At 42.9% G+C, this 16124-nt stretch overlaps 1 protein-coding gene across 4 annotated transcripts in view; it reads right to left on the bottom strand.

The window, feature by feature from the left end:
* Positions 1 to 660: 660 nt before the first annotated feature.
* The window catches only part of DPYSL2 (dihydropyrimidinase like 2), a 95550-nt gene continuing 80086 nt past the window's right edge, over positions 661 to 16124 (bottom strand). For 3 of the 4 annotated variants that reach the window (XM_026714883.2, XM_026714884.2, XM_087938881.1), the window contains exons 10-14: positions 15780 to 15921; positions 14757 to 14927; positions 9736 to 9915; positions 8296 to 8461; positions 661 to 5240 (exon numbers count right to left, since the gene is read on the bottom strand). In XM_026714883.2, the coding sequence (XP_026570668.1) occupies positions 5149 to 5240; positions 8296 to 8461; positions 9736 to 9915; positions 14757 to 14927; positions 15780 to 15921 (751 nt within the window). In that variant the 3' untranslated portion in view covers positions 661 to 5148. Of the gene's footprint in view, positions 5241 to 8295; positions 8462 to 9735; positions 9916 to 13472; positions 13719 to 14756; positions 14928 to 15779; positions 15922 to 16124 lie in introns of those variants that run through there. The other variant, XM_087938880.1, reaches the window with a different exon arrangement.

The following is a 16124-nucleotide window of genomic DNA, read 5'->3' as shown; positions in this document are numbered from 1 at the left end:
AGTCCTAAATCAATATGTACACAATAGCTAACTTAACACAATAAGCTAAGATAAAATCCCTTTGTAGTTTAGCGGAATGGGCAATAAGAATGCGGCCCTACCACAGGTGGAAATTCCACTTCACTCAGCAGAAATTACTTGCAGCAGGCACAACTCGAGAATTACACTTTGAATTAAGTGCAACAAAGGTATAAGGCACCTTTTTGCATGAAATAAATCCAGTGTTGTGCATGCTTGGGGTCTCAGTGTGATGCTTTGCACATCTAAGTAAAAATAAACACATACCCAATTTGGCCCGGTCACTACAGTTCACATTTGGTGCTCCATTATTGACACTAAGCAGATGTTTGTCAATCTGCATGTTTTGGAAATTTTCACAATAAGTCACCAATACTAACTATAACTTGAAGTTGGGGTCTTACATTTCAAGTTGAGCTCAATGCAAGGTTCTAAGTAAACCCTTTCAGCTACCCAGGAGAAAATCTGAAGTTCTCCAATACATGGTGATACCAGCCTTTCCTTCCAGAACTGGCCAAGGATTTACAGTTGTTGAAGTTCAGACCTTTGGAAGTCCCCAAGTTGTGGAAAGTTAGCACAAACTGCAATCTTGGCTTGGACAAACACACAACACACACACATCAACTTCTAGGACACCCCAGCTGAAACAACAACATGTCATCTTTATTAAGGAATTCCCATGGTAATGTAACACAGAATTTTTAAGAAAGAAAGAACACACTACTTGTTTTATGCCATTATTTTCCCCATCCAGAGAATGGTCAAATATCAGGGTTGGGGTTTGTTTGTTTTGTTTGTCTACACACATGATCATCTTAGCACTTACAGCTCCTTCACTCATGTTCACAAGCACAAAATCCAAGGTGTAAAATCCAGCTAGTATTAAATTCTACATAGTTTAATTATCTTCAATTATGATTTTTCTCTTCTTTTAGAGCATCAAGTCACTGCGGTAAATTAATTCCATATTCAGTGTCATTTTTTTTTATGCATTTACATAGGACAGTCATTAAAAACAGACACACGGAGCGAGTGAGCTCCCACAGGAAACAACATGCTTACATAGCCTGCACTTTTTAAAAAACTTTTTCTATTCCCCATCTCAAAGCACAAAGCAAAACAACGATTATGAACATGGAGGGGGGAGAGAGACAGAGAGAGAGAGAGAGAGAGAGGGAGAAGGAAGACTCAAGTGAATAGCAGAGAGCTGCATTCATTCCATACAACTGAAACAAACACGGTTGTTTGGAGGTTGTTTTTTTTTTTTTTTTACAAAAGAATGGTTCTCCCATTTTTCTAAAAAATGCTTAAATTCATTATTAAAGCACAAATGAAAAAAAATAACATTAAAAATAGCTGAACACATATATATATATTACACTTACTAAATATTTTCTTAATAAAAGTGCAATCTCGTAAGTAAATTAAAAAAAATTAAGAAATCCATTTGAAATGGTCTGGAATTCATTGCCCGTAACAGCATGAACAAAAAGGAAAAAGGGCAGGTTAACTTCAAACTTCACACCTATCACACCATACATTTCAGCATCCAAATGGCAGTTTTTTTTCCCACTCGGGCCTGAGCATTGGTGAATGTAGACCAAAGATAGGAAGTGTCCTTGGGATTATCTTCATATGGCTGAATGTATGGAAGGGGAACACAAACAGGGTGGATTATGCACAGCCCCCACTGCTCCACAGTTACCAGAACATTGGGAATCTACAAACAGATGTACTGTAGGCTTCACACGTGTTCCAGTAAATACGGTGGTACAGAGGTGAGCCCAGTCCGTACTGACAAGCTGAAAAAATATACAGTTCAGAGATCCAGAAGAGACCAGTAAAGTTGACTACATCTGTGGATATCAACTCAGGAACTGGGAAGAAATGCCATGCTCTGCTTGGTCTATGGCACGGAAGTGGTGACAGGAACAATGGCACGTTGGACTGGGCCACTTCTGATCTTAAGTTAGAGGAAAAAGGACTTCATGACCTATTAATGAGGGAGTATCTGGGAATCTTAATATTTCATTGTGTAAAATACGTGCTGGGTAAAAATCTTAGCATATTTGGCCTTGAATGCAATCATATCCTTCATCTTCTTAGGTTTCAAGGGGCTTCTGGTCTAGCTTAGGGAAAGTAGAAACTTAAAATCTTGTTTTAGCAGTCGACCGGATTTAAGAATGGGGCTAAAAAAAAACCCTTCCAAGACCTGCATCCAAGATTAAGTAAAGGCACAAATTAATCCCATACGTGTACACCAAGACTGCTATTTAAAAAAAGGAAGAAGTAACCAGTAAAGGAAGGATGTGACCAAATAATGACTCAACCAACCCAACAAGGTTGGGAAAGAAAAGGGAGATTCTAAAGTCTTCGCATGTTAACCTCCTAGAAGAAGAGTGAGCAACCTGCAGCTCTAGAGCCGCATGCAGTTCTTTCATCCCTCTGCTGTGGCTCCATTGCTGATCGGCTCCACAATTGATAGGGCTTTCGGCTAGGACAGGTAGAGGAAAAAGGATGCTGCACCAGGAGGAGACTCTATGGTGGCGGAAGCGGACTTCAGTCGGCTCCAGAATTGAACAGGGGGCTTCCAATTAGGATCTTTGTGGCTCTTTTGAGTATTTAAAGTTGCCAACCCCTGTCCTAGAAGGTTTAATGGAAGCGGTTCGGAGCAGGTAAAGATTGTGAATTATGCCAGTTCCTGTATGGGCTACATACAATTGGAACTTGCAAAATTTATGCAATATGCAGATTTGGATTCTATCATGGGATCGGAACAAGAGGAGCATCCACTTCACTGGACCAATAATAAATATGAATTAAGAGGCCTCTGTGCACTTAGATGAACACTTCTAATCCACCCACATTCAGGCCTTTGCACATATATTTAAAAGAAGGATGAATCAGGGGAAGTTGGCAGTGCTGTTAGCTTGTTAGGAATATACTGCCTTCTGTTAGCACAAGGGATTTAAAGATCAGTGACTGGACACTGCAGTTTAGAGTCGGTGCCAAGTGTATGCCTGCCCAAAGTAGAAGCATTTTATTTTTCAACCCCAAACAATGCAGAGTTTTAGAACCTCTCCAGGTCAAGAAAACCTAAAAGTTCAATGCTTTAGTTATTCTGTGTTTTGAACCAAGGAAAAATTAGATGAGCAAGATTGTACCTATTCTCTCCCCACAGCAGTTCTGAGTAATATAGTCCACTGGCTCGTCTTCCCAGAGACTTCTGTCTCTCACCTCAGCTGTCCTCCATGTCTAGCAAGGAGCATCGCCTCAGCTTCCTCATTATGTCCACTGCCATCCTTCCTTTACTACCCTGGGGTGACAAACCCCTTAACTTCTTCTGAAGGCCCATCAACATCACTTGCATCCAGGCCAAAGAAATTACAATTTGTTCTGTATGCAGATCAGAACATCTCTATTTCATTCCACAGGTGGACCAAAACATTCCAAAGGGTGCATGGTTTGATTCAGGCACTGGCTCCCTCAAACCTTCAAGCACAGAACCACTGTTCCACGCAAAAGGTACCACAACCCTAACTCCAAAGCTAATCCAGATACATTGCGATCAAAAAACAGCAAGGATTTCTATTTGCCACACCGGGTTCCATCCATTTTCTTTTTCTTGCACCAAGGCATTCCAGCAATCAGACCTACATGTCTCTCCCATATCTCAGTTTTCATTCAGTCAAGACCCATCTCTCTTAAGACTACACTAGCAATAACATTTAGGCTTATATCCTGCTCCATAGCACTTCACAACACTCTCTAGGCAGTTTACCCATAGGAATAGTACTATTAGTAGAAAGACTGAGCTCCTGAAGGGCGATACTGTAGTAGACGTAAGAGTCCCAGCTATGAAACAACTGTGTTGTTAGAATATAAGAAGCAGCAAGCCATGGTCACAGTCAAACTCCACAGCTGGCCCTCTTATTTTGAGATAGTGTCAAGAATGGATGGATGCCTTCTTTTTTCAATAAAATGCACTTTTTTAAAGTGCAGGAAGTAATTTAGAAGATGCTCCCTGGCCAGTTCCCTTGTCTGAGCTCCAAATCCCTCGAAGCGTCTGTGGCTTGGGTTTTATAAGAACCTACTTCCACTAGAGATGGAAGAGTTTAAACAAGGGAGGGTCCACTTTATAGACAATCAGGTAATTTTAGGGAAAATACAGTGGAGGATGTCTTTTAGAAGGTATACTTTAGATTCCAAAACTCAAAAGAACACATTGGAGAATCCCTGAAAGACTATCATTTGGATGGCAAAATTCAAGGTTGGGTTGATGCAAGAACTGATCAGAATATGGTGGAGCTATGGAGACCCTAAACTCAAAGAAAATAAGAAAATGGAAAGATTCTCTCCATCCTAAAATAAGGCATCTCAAACAATGCAACAGGCAGGAACAAGTCCATAATCATATGCGTATACATACATACATATAAAGAAGAAAACGAAGAATCCTTCAATTGCTTCAAGTGTGGAATAAAGGTATTAAATATCAAAATAAGATGGGATACACTCTCCACTCCACAATTACACCTTGACCTAGCAGCACAAAATCTTCCTCCCTCCAAATGGAAAGAAGGCCATCCATGGGTTTGGATCTCCCACGTTCTAAGTCCCATGATTGGTGACTCCAGTTTTGGAAACGTCCAGTTTAAACCCTTCATTTCTCTTTTGCAGAATTGAAAACCCAACCTTAATAGATGAGGGATTGGCGGCGGGGGGAGAGGCAGCTCACGGGAAATTCACTTTATCCTTCCTTTTAAAAGAAAATTAAAAATAAAAATAAAAGAGGCAAAGCAAAGAAAGGATGATGCTCATGGTCACGCCAACTACAAGTTCTACACGTCAATGTTTATCTCTTTTAAAAGCAGAAAGCGGGGTGGGAGTGTGGAGGAAGGGAGAAGTGAGGAGGTTTTGTGAAGAGATGGGGGAGGGAAATGGTTAACAATAAAAGGAAAGGGGAGGGAGAGAGAGAGAGAGAGACAGAGAGAGAGAGAGAGAGACTATGGCCTCATCCACTGCTTATCCACAGTAACCATCACAGGCTCTAAAAGAATTTAAAAAAGGTCTTTTCAAGTGCCCCCACCCACCATCTCCAAGTGGACTTTTGCTCCCCTGATGTCGTTTTTAACCCAAGCTGGTGATGTTGGCGCGGCCCCCAGGGGGTGCAACTATGCGCTGCGTAGTACGCCGTGGGATATTATCGTCGATTTGCGCACCTACAAGTTGGAAAGAGGGAGAGAGACAGAAGCATAGTGAGAAACTGAAGATGTACACATAAGTATAACATGAGCAATTCTACTATGATTTCAAAGTCTAAAGCAGAGGCCTCCAAACTTGGCAACTTTAAGACTTGTGGACTTCCACTCCCAGAATTCTCCAGCCAGCATAGCATAGCTGGCTGGAGAATTCTGGGAGTGGAAGTCCACAAGTCTTAAAGTTGCCAAGTTTGGAGGCCTCTGGTCTAAAGTATTGACTGGTGAATTTGACTGATCAATACAGGTAGTCCTTGATTTATAACACTTCACTTAGTGACTGTTCAAAATTACAGCAGCACTGAAAAAAAGTGACTTAGGACCGTTTCTCACACTTACGACCATTGCAGCATCCCCCATGGTCACCTGATTTACACTCGGATGCTTGACAACTGATTCACATTTACGGCCATTGCAGTGTCCAAAAGGTCGTGTGATTCCCCTTTTTGCGACCTTCTGACAAGCAAAGTCCATGGGGAAGTCAGATTCACTTAACAACCGTTGTGACTGATTCGAGAACCGCAGTGGTCCACTTAACAACTGGGGTGAGAAAAGTCGTAAAATGGGGACAAAGTCACTTGACAAATGCTTCACTTGGCAACATAAACGTTGGGTTCAAGTGTGGTCATAACTCAAGGGTAATTTCATCTGGGACTTGCTCTGTACCTCCAACTTTTCTTGTTCCATGGCAGTGGTGGCAGAGAGGGACAGTATGGTTTCGTGCACGGAACGTAATGCCGTACATCGGGGGCTCCAACCTTGGCAAATTGAAGACTTGTGGTCTTCAACTCCCAGTGGAGGGAACTGGGGAAGGACAAGGTTCAGCTGGGCAGAGCAGGGAAGAGGTAGAACAAGGGAGATGGAGTTCAGAAGAAGACCCAGGCTCACCCCCCTCTTCATCCTAGGGCATGCAGGGAGGAATGATGAAGAGAGAAACGTGGGTTGTGTAGCTAATGGGGGAGAAAGAGGCCCTGATTCCCTTCATTAGCCACACCTGGGAAGGGAGTTTAAAAGAGATGCATGTTGAGTGCGGCGTCTGCTGGGAACAAACGTGTTAACGTTGGTTATCTGAGTTCCTGGCGTCCACCCAACCGTGTTGAATTACTATCGTTCCTTCACATCTGGAATTCCTTCTCTTGCCCTGCCGGACTAATTACCTCATCTTGCCTTGATTGGACTTATGGTTACAGTTTTTGTTGACCACATTTTGGATTCTCTGCAGTCAAAGGCTCTTCCTAGGAGAGCTTTTCTCCAGCCAGAAGGTAACCAGGACATCGGGGGCAAAGTTGGGGCTAATAAAGGGACTCCTACTGATTATCTGTGTTGCCGTTGTGCCACGCCCCGGGTCATCACAACGGGCCATGGACTAGTACCAGTCCATAGCTGTCCTGGATGGGTGAAGTGGGAAGACCCCATATGAAGGCTGGCTTGGTCTGCATGGCATGGGCCAGGGGAATCCTAACTGGTTTCTTCTTCTCCTGCACTTTTTAAAATCCGACCAGAAAGTAACATACATCCCCATTAATAGTTTAGGTTTCCAAGGCATTTAGACTTAGACTGTCTTCTCCTATCATATTCAAGAGTGATGTAAACTCATTAAAAGTATTCAAAGATTATTACACTGGTCATAAAATCTGTACTGTGATGGCTGTTCAGTTATTTATTTTTTTCCGGTGGCTCATCACCATTATCTTCCTCCTCCTCTGTAAACTAAACCATACAGGTAGTCCTCGACTTACGACCATTCATTTAATGACCATTTGAAGTTACCAAGCACTGTTGCAGCGACCCTCAGCGTCACATGATCAAAATTCAAATGCTTGGCCACTGGCTCCTATTTAAGACAACTGCAATGTGCCGGGATCGTGGGATCCTCTTTTGCAAATTCCTTGCAAGCAGAGTAGCCAGGTTCCCTTAACAACCATTGTTACTAACCTAAAAACTGCAGTGATTCGCTTAGCAACGGTGGCAAGAAAGATTGTAAAATGGGGCAAAGCCCCAGAAATGTTGGGCTCAGTTGTGGTCTTAAGTCCTAAGTCTATAAGACCACAAAACTCACTTAACAACTCTTTTGCTTAGTAGGAGATATGCCTAATAATATATGTGATTACAGCAGTAAGCAGTTTTGCCCGAAGATGGAAAAACATAGAAATTCCCAATGAAAATGATGTAATAAAAAAGATACGGACATGCACGGAGATGGACAAATTAATCTGGGAAATGAAAGACAAAGACGAGATAGAATACTATGAAGCTGGGCTCCTTAAACTTGGCAGCTTTAAGACTTGTGGACTTCAACTCCCAGAATTTCTCCTCCAGTCATGTTAGCTCAGGAATTCTGGGAGTTGAAGTCCACAAGTCTTAAACTTGTCACGTTTGAAGACCCTTGCTATAAAGTATGGGATAAATTCTATCAATGGTGGGAAAAAAGGAAGGATCTAAAATCAAAAGAGAATAAAGGATGGCAAAATGGAGGACTAAAATTAGGAAATACCATAGAAATGTATAGCTGTATAAATGTATTTAAAATATGTCTCTTATGCCATAATATGTATGACAACCAGGATTGTCGGGATGGTTACACGACGTCCAATGTTTTTAATACTTAATAAAGTTTTGTTTATTTTTTTTTAAAAAAAACCCAACTCTCTTGTTAGCAGTGGAACATTTGGGCTCAATTGTAAATCGTTGTATGTCGAGGATTACCTGTATAGCTTAATGTCGTTCCATTATTCTGAATCATTATCAGTCCGTAATTCTGGAAAGTGCAGTTTGGAGATGCTGAGGTATCTCGCAGAGATCTCCATTCCAGCAACCCAAAATGTGTCCCAGGGGATGATAAACCAGCTACACTGAGCCCTGCTATCCGTATTTACTCCTACCGCACTGAACCAGAGCTAGTAAGCAGAACCCTCTCAGCTAGTAAGCAGAATTCCCTTACACCCTCCCTCTTCCTTTCCCCTCCCAGAATGCCAGTCAAATAAAGCAAAGACCCCATTACAAGAGTTTAGCCTCATACCCGACAAGCTAAATCCAGACTGGTGCAAATTCCTCACAGGGGGAGCCTGCTGTTTTGCTGGGGAAGTCTTGGCGGAGGAAGCTGGCGTGACCGTTTTTGGTGTCACCGACACTTCACAAACAGGGCCATCGTACAAACCGCGTGGGACACCCCTCAATTCAGCCAGCTTGGGGGAAAAGAGAGGAAGAAAAGAGTGAGAAATATCTGGCAATATAGGAATAAATAACCCAGTTGCTTTTGCTTGCATCCTATGCATCTTCCTACCTTCTCAAGTTGAAGTCCACAGGTCTAAAAGTCGATAAGTTGGACACCAGGCTGGGGAAATCTGGGAGCTGAAATCCGCAAGTCTTAAATGTTGCCATGGTTGGAACACCACCCATCCCCATTTTTAAGTATTTCTGCTTAAAAGCTAAAGGTTCCTCTCACACATACGTGCTAGTCGTTCCCGGCTCTAGGGAACGGTGCTCATCTCCGTTACAAAGCCAAAGAGCCAGTGCTGTCCGAAGACGTCTCCGTGGTCATGTGGCCAACATGACTAAATGCCAAAGGCACATGGAACGCTGTTACTTTCCCACCAAAGGGGTCCCTATTTTTCTAGTTGCATTTTTTTTACGTGCTTTCGAACAGCTAGGTTGGCAGAAGCTGGGACAAGTAATGGGAGCTCACTCTTACATGGCACTAGGGATTCGAACCGCCAAACTGCCGACCTTTCTGATCGACAAGTTCAGCGTCTTAGTCACTGATTATTTCTGCTTATGTTTTCCTTAATACAGTTAATACAACACCTTTAGCAGACAATGGCAGGCTACCTCAAGGTCTTCTGCTCTCCTAAACCCATAAGCTTTTGAGTCAGTCCACCAATAACTGGTGGAAGAACATCAAAAGTGTACCAGACTTCTTGCAAATGTTGGCCTGTGGGGACATTTGCCCCAAGGAGACAGACCTGGCACTATCCAATGAAATTTAAGGAAATTTCAAATATTCTGACAGGGACTTTGTACAAAGTACATTTGCTAAGAGATTCCAAATCAGAAGCATCAAAAGAATACATGGAAGACTAAATGTGGTCCTGGACTGAAAGACAGAATTTTTTTTTTTCTATCAAGAACTGCATCACTCTATCTCATTAAATGTGACTACAGAGAAGGGTAGAGAGAAGCAGGCTGCACATTTTGAGATATTAACTAATATTTTGTCAAGAAACTCAGCCAGCCTGCAGATTGGAAATTTAAGATCAGTCCAAACTCATAATTCTTGGCTATATTTCCATACATTTCCAACCATTTGATCAAAAGGATCCACAAGTTTCCAACAAAACAATCAGCTAATCTTCAAGATGTGCCCAACTGTTAGATTCTCCTTTGAACAGACCGGTTTTATATTTATTTTATAATTTTCAAGACCAGATCCATAAAGATGGGGACGATTCAAGCTACTTACCCTGCTTCTTGCTTTGATACGTTTGTAAACGAAGTCAGGGAAAGGTTTCCTAGGAATGTATCGGCCAGACCCCTCAGTTACGTGGAGATTACCATCCTCCAGTACAATTTTTCCTTGGCTGATAACCACTAAAGGAGACCCACGACACTCCATACCTTCAAAGATATTATACTCCACATTCTGGAAGAAAGAAGACGACAAGTCCACAGTTGATGAGAATCCGGCTCAAGGAAAATTGAGATGCTACTCCCCAAAGTAATGCATCCTTGAAATTTCATCTCTGGAATTAGCTGATACTTCCTAGACTTGTGGGGTCCTTGGTGGTCTCTGAGCTTGAGGGTTTTCTTGCAGTCATTTTATGACCAGACCAAGTAACATTATCGTCACTGATGATGTTACCTAGTTTGCTCATGAAACATGCTGTACATGTCCCTTGATGCTGTACATGTCTATGATGACCCAGGGCATGGCACAAAAGCAACAAAGTTGCAAAAGTAGGCAAAGTCCCTTTAAGACCTCCAACTTGGCCCCCAATGTCCAGTTATCATCGGCTGGAGAAAAAAACTCTCCCAAGAACAGTTTTTAAAGGGAAGAAATTCAGTACGAACCCAAAGTACGTATAAATTATAAATAAAAACCAACACAAACCACAGCTGCAGCAATTAACGAGACAGAGCAGGATAAGGAATTGCAGGCTTCAAAAGATAACGAAACACACACATTTGGGAGGACGCCAGGACCCAGATAAATCTTGACAATTAACGATAATGCATGCTTTGTTTCCAGCTAGGTGCTGTGCGCAAACACCCTTTTAAATCCTGTTTTCCCAGCTGCAGCTAAGGAAGGTAATCAGGGTCCTTTTTTCCCCCATAACTCATGTTGTTCCCTTCTCCGTTCCTCCCTGCGTGCCCTAGGATGAAGAGGGGGTGGGCCTGGATCTTCCTCTAAATGCCCAGTCGGACTGTGCCCTTCCCCAGTTTTCTCCATAGCCACCGGAGCCACACTCCCACTCCGTCAGCGACTCAATTTCCCACTCGGAATCAGACTCCAACCGGGGCATGACAATGTCCCTTGATCAGGTATAGTAATCAACGCAGATGATGTTCCATAGGGCAGGTGCAGCCATTGGAAAATTGTCATTCCCAGATCCTGCAAGATTATTCCACTACAGCAACTAGACCTGGAGTGAGCCAAGCCTACCAGAACTTATCAGAAGGGCAGAAACAGAACTCCAATGAGATACAAATAGTCCTCGGCTCACAACCATTCAACAGTACTGAAAACAATGACTTCCACTTGTACTTACAACTGTTGAAGTATCAAGGTAATGTGGACTAAATTCAGGAACTTGGCAACTGGCATATATTTATTTACAAGTTACAGCCTCCAGAGGTCATGTGATCACCATTTGTGATCATTTAGGAGCAGTGGTGATGCAGTGGTTGGAATATAGTATTGCAGGCTAACTCTTCCCAATAGAAAAGAGTTCAGTCCTGATCAGCTCAAGGTTGACTCAGCTTTCCATCCTTCCGAGGTCAATGGAGACCCAGATTGTTGGGGGCATTATATTGATTCTGTAAAAATGCTTAGAGAGGGCTGTAAAACACTATAAAGTGATACATAAGTCTAAGTGCTATTGCTAATGTGACCTTACAAGCTGGCTTCCAAAAAGCAAAGTTAAGGAGGAAAGGCGGATTTGCTTAACAATTACCTGATTGCTAACGTCTACGGTGGGTTGCCTTCTTTAGCAACAGAAATCCACGTCCCATATACTTCAGGTAGCTCTTGACTTACAACTGTGGTTGTTAGTCAAGGACTATGTCATGCCTCTGATGGAGACCGACTGTGAGGTAGAGGAGGAACAGGCTGGGGAAGGGCAGAGGCCGGCTGGGTAGTCAGAGGACCCAAGCCCATCCCCTCTCCATCCTAGGGCACACAGGGAGGAGAGCATAAGGGAGAGACATGGTCTGCAGGGGAGGAGAGGGCTTTGATTCTCTTCATGGGCTGCAGCTGTGACAACAGGAAGGACATGTGTATGGGTGAACACTGGAAACAAAGTGGGGAAATATCTCTAGTTAATTGTTCCTCTCTTGAGTTTGGTGTCCTTCCCAGTGTGTGTTCTGATATTTGTGGACATCTTCAAGCCCTTATCTTGCCTGGTTTTTACTATTTATAATTTAAACAGCAGTTCCTCCATCTTGTAACTGCTTGTGTGGGAGTTTTTTTTGTCTCCAGTCAAGGATATTTGGAGCTTGGAAGCAAAGTGAAGGAATAAAAGGAGCTTCACCTGTTTTTTGTGACTGTGTTTATTTTGTATTCCATGTGAGTCATCACAGACTACCTGTAACTTTTTTTTTATTACACAACCAGACACTGATTTTCAGGGCTTAAAGTTCATTTTGCAAATGAGACAGCCAAGATACCGTTGTATCTTCCTTCAGGAACTTTCCAGGTTGAAGCTTTCCTCCTCCACACTGCGAAAGTGATCGGAACACATCAGAGTGAACCCCAACTAGCTCTTGACATCTTCCTTTGCAATCTTCTCCAATTTGTGTTCTCCAGGGTAGGTTACATTTGCCAACCTCCAAGTCTTAGGTCAGCAAACAGGTCCCAAAATCAAATTGACTGGATTTCTTTCTAAGGAAGTTTGGATACGGCAGGTTTTTTTGTACCTCACTATCTCTACACCTTGAACTTTTTTTGGAAAACAAACTTCAAAGAAAAATTGGCCAGTTTATTACTTTGGATGATTTTTTTAAAAAAGTTTTCTTCTAAGCTGGCTAAGATATTTCTGGAAGCCAGCTTGAAACCCAGCATCTGCTGTTTAGCCTTACCACCGCACACACATTTTGGTTTCAATATACTTTGCATTCTTATGCGTTCAATATACTTAAGATTCAAATACATTTCAACTTTGCATTCTTTCAGGTTTTACAACCAAACACCGATCACCCAAAGATATCTAACTGCATGATGGAATTTCCTTGTGAAAGGAGAGGTTTTAGAGAGATAGTCCATGTTGTCTTCACCCCAAATTCTTGTCTAGCGGAAATAACTGTGTCTTTGTAGTAGAAAAAAGAAGGTTCATACACAGAAAACACAGAAAATTTGATTTCTAAAAATTCTCTGGGCTTTTTGCCAGTAGCTCGAGGACATGTAAATAAGACAACAAAGCACTTGTTTGTTTGCCTTGTCTCTTTTTTTTATCTCAAGGCCAAAGAGGCAGAAAATGCTCCTATCAAATTGTCTAAAAGGTCAATTACAGCGTTTCTTCTTGGACCGTTTCTCCGCTTCTATTGCAGATCTTCGGGGAACGCCCTGCTCCTTTTCTACCAGGGGTTGAAATAGACAATGGAATCACTAAACTGAACCTCAAAAGTTATTTTCAATCTGATTAGTATTCTGTTAAATCGATAAATACAATGCAATTGTTTCCAAAAACACCTTCGGATTTAATAAAGGTGAATGTACATATCTAAAAGGGGGTGTATGTAAATTCAAACGCACTGATACAGTTCTAAGCCTATTGAATTTCACTGGTGCAATCCTGCAGATTATTCAAGAAGAGTTCTTTCTGCATTCACATAATAGGGATTGCCAAATGCAGGGGGGGAAAAAAGCATCCGCATTTTCAATCCTCCATGAATTGATGAGTTCTTTTCTTCTTTTTAATAACCCAAAACAACTTCAAATAGATTAATCTGTCAATGTTTCTTTTCTTTTTTTTTCCTTTAGCCTTTTCCCCCCACCGGTTAACAGATCTTACAAAAGGTATTTGCCAAGCTTGGGCTGGCAAGGTTTTCATTATCTGTCAAGATAAGCCAAAGTTTAGATTGTGATCTTGATTGGACCAGCAGTGTAGGAGGAGATAGTGTGTATTTCAAAGCACTTTCACCGCAACCAATATCAAGGGAGGTTGGATTGATAGAAGTAAAGTTTTGATTTAGACTTGTCTGCAACTGGGCAAAGGCATCAACGCATACCTGCAAAGGTGTTGATAGGTAAACATAGTTTGCAAATGTTTGCAGAGACCGAAGCACACAACTCTCAAATCTGAACCACATTATGCAGCGATATGCATCCTGCATGCTGATTGGTTGATCTGACTTCCTGTTGGTGCTTTGTTGTTTGAGTGCCCCTATCAACAATGTTAACATTTGCAGAAATATAAATGCAACAATTATGCAACCATCTCCAGGCGACAGACACATATGATCCATGAGATGCAATGATGCAGAAGTCTACTCCAAGTTTAACTTCCATACCCTGTAGCATGGGTGTCAAACTCAAGGCCCGCGGGCCACATCGGCCCACGGAGTGCTTAGATCTGGCCCTCGGGGCCACCCTGGAAACAGTGAAGGACCGGCCCACAGTGCCTCTGCCAGTGAAAATGGAGCTCGGGAAGGCCATGGGCTAAGGCCTAGCAAAAGAAAAGGAGAAACGTTTCCCGTTTTGCATTTGAGCATCCAAGAAGGGACAGGAAAGAAAGGGAAAGATGAAGAAAAAGAAGGGAAGGGGGGAAGAGAGCAAGAAAGGAAAAAGGAAAGAGGGGAAAGAAGAAGGAAGGAGAAGGAAGAAGGAAAAAGAAAAGGGAGGGAGGGAGGGAGGGAGAAAAGGAAGGAAGGAAGGAAGGAAGGAAGGAAGGAAGGAAGGAGGGAGGGAGGGAGAAAAGGAAGGAAGGAAAGTCCTGCCCAAGCAGACGGCAAGTGTCCTCTGGAAGATGCGCTCTTTCTGGTCCGCTGGAGAGAATGTATTCTCCCCCCCACCAGCCCCACCTGGGCCACCATAGGTGCCCCCAACGTGAGTGATGTCGAGCTGGCCGCGCTCACCAAGCCACGCCCACCCAGCCTCCCTGAGGTCAAACACAACCCTGGCGGCCCTCAAGGAAACTGAGTTTGACACCCTTGCCCTATAGCATCAAGGCTGTTCTGTGATTTATGGCGTGCCAGCCCCTAGGTTTTCCCACTGCAGTCCAGCATTTTCATCAGTATACCGCCCTAGTTTTTAATCTGCAAACTTACAATGTTATGCGTCTTGGCTGAGATCGTCTTGACGCTGTCAGGATCCCAGATCACCAGATCAGCATCAGATCCCACTGCAATGCGCCCCTTCCGTGGGTACAGGTTGAAGATCTTGGCTGCTGTGGTGCTGGTGACAGCAACAAATTGGTTCTCGTCCATTTTGCCAGTAACCTAAATCAGAGGAAAGAACGGTCAGAGTGGAAAAACAACGACAGTACTACGGGAAAATCAAATGGGGTCATTAAAGAAACAGCTTGTGGTCATCCACGCCCGACTGTTCTGAGAGAGGGGGAAGATTTCAAGTCGCCTACAGAAAGGAATTCATTTTGTTGAGCTACGCCTGATTCTTTGGCTCTATTTGCATTTGAGCTCTATTGCCCAGCTACAAATTTGCTCTAAGCAAACAGAGTCTATTCTGCAGGGAAAGACTGGACTTAATTCTGCTTTCCAGAAATCTAGGAAGAATCTCTTCTGAAACGCTTCCCTTTTCTTTCAATGGGCTGAGTTTCCGTATGCATGATCAGGGCTCTCCAACCTTGGCAACTTTAAGACTTGTGGACTTCAACTCCCAGAGTTCCTCAGCCAGGCGTAGCTCAACAAAATGAATTCCTTTCTGCAGGCGACTTGAAATCTCCCCCCTCTCTCAGAACAGTCGGGCGTGGATGACCACAAGTCTTAAAGTTGCCAAGGTTGGAGACCCCTGTGCATGATGACTATCTAGGCTGCGGCTCTTCCCACATAACACTACAGCTACAGAGGTAAATGAATGCTAATCATAATACGATCTCAAATGACACTGTCCTATCGAAGCAAGGGAGAATCCCTAAATGTTTGGATCCTGATCTGAATGTCCAAGTTTACTCCCTTGATGCCAATGGATGCACGTCATCTGTATCAATGTTCATCAACTAAACTGGCATTGGAAAGTTTCTGCCAAGCTGTGACTGCAAGGGACTTGGTTACAGATGGTTGATGTGTTTAGCACTGGTAGACTTAATCCCAACCCAAGCCAAAACAACCCACCACGGCTTTATCCCAGATGATGGACATCCGTTCCTCAGTTCCATTTGTTCCTTGCGGGATCAAAGTGAAATTGTCTTTCCCAACAGCTTTCTGGGCAGTATTGAAAGTACAGTGGCCACTGCCAGTAACCTGGAGATCTCCACTGGAAACAGAAGACAAGAGTTGCTCTATTCATCAACGACAGAATGACAGCAAAAGCAAACAAACTGCATTTAATCAAGGCTCACTGCATGAAACGAAACTTTGCGGGCAGGACGATGAATTATTCATCTCTATTAATCACCTCTTTATTACCAGCTTTAATTTAAAGCTGGTAATAAAGATTTAAAGCCTGGTTTTAAATCT

This window comes from Pseudonaja textilis, chromosome 9 (assembly GCF_049901715.1).
Source record: "Pseudonaja textilis isolate UNSWEBS1 chromosome 9, rPseTex1.2, whole genome shotgun sequence".
NCBI classification, from domain to species: Eukaryota; Metazoa; Chordata; class Lepidosauria; order Squamata; family Elapidae; genus Pseudonaja; species Pseudonaja textilis.
Note: the sequence above shows the minus strand (reverse complement) of the source record. Positions and strands in the feature narration are given on the sequence as shown.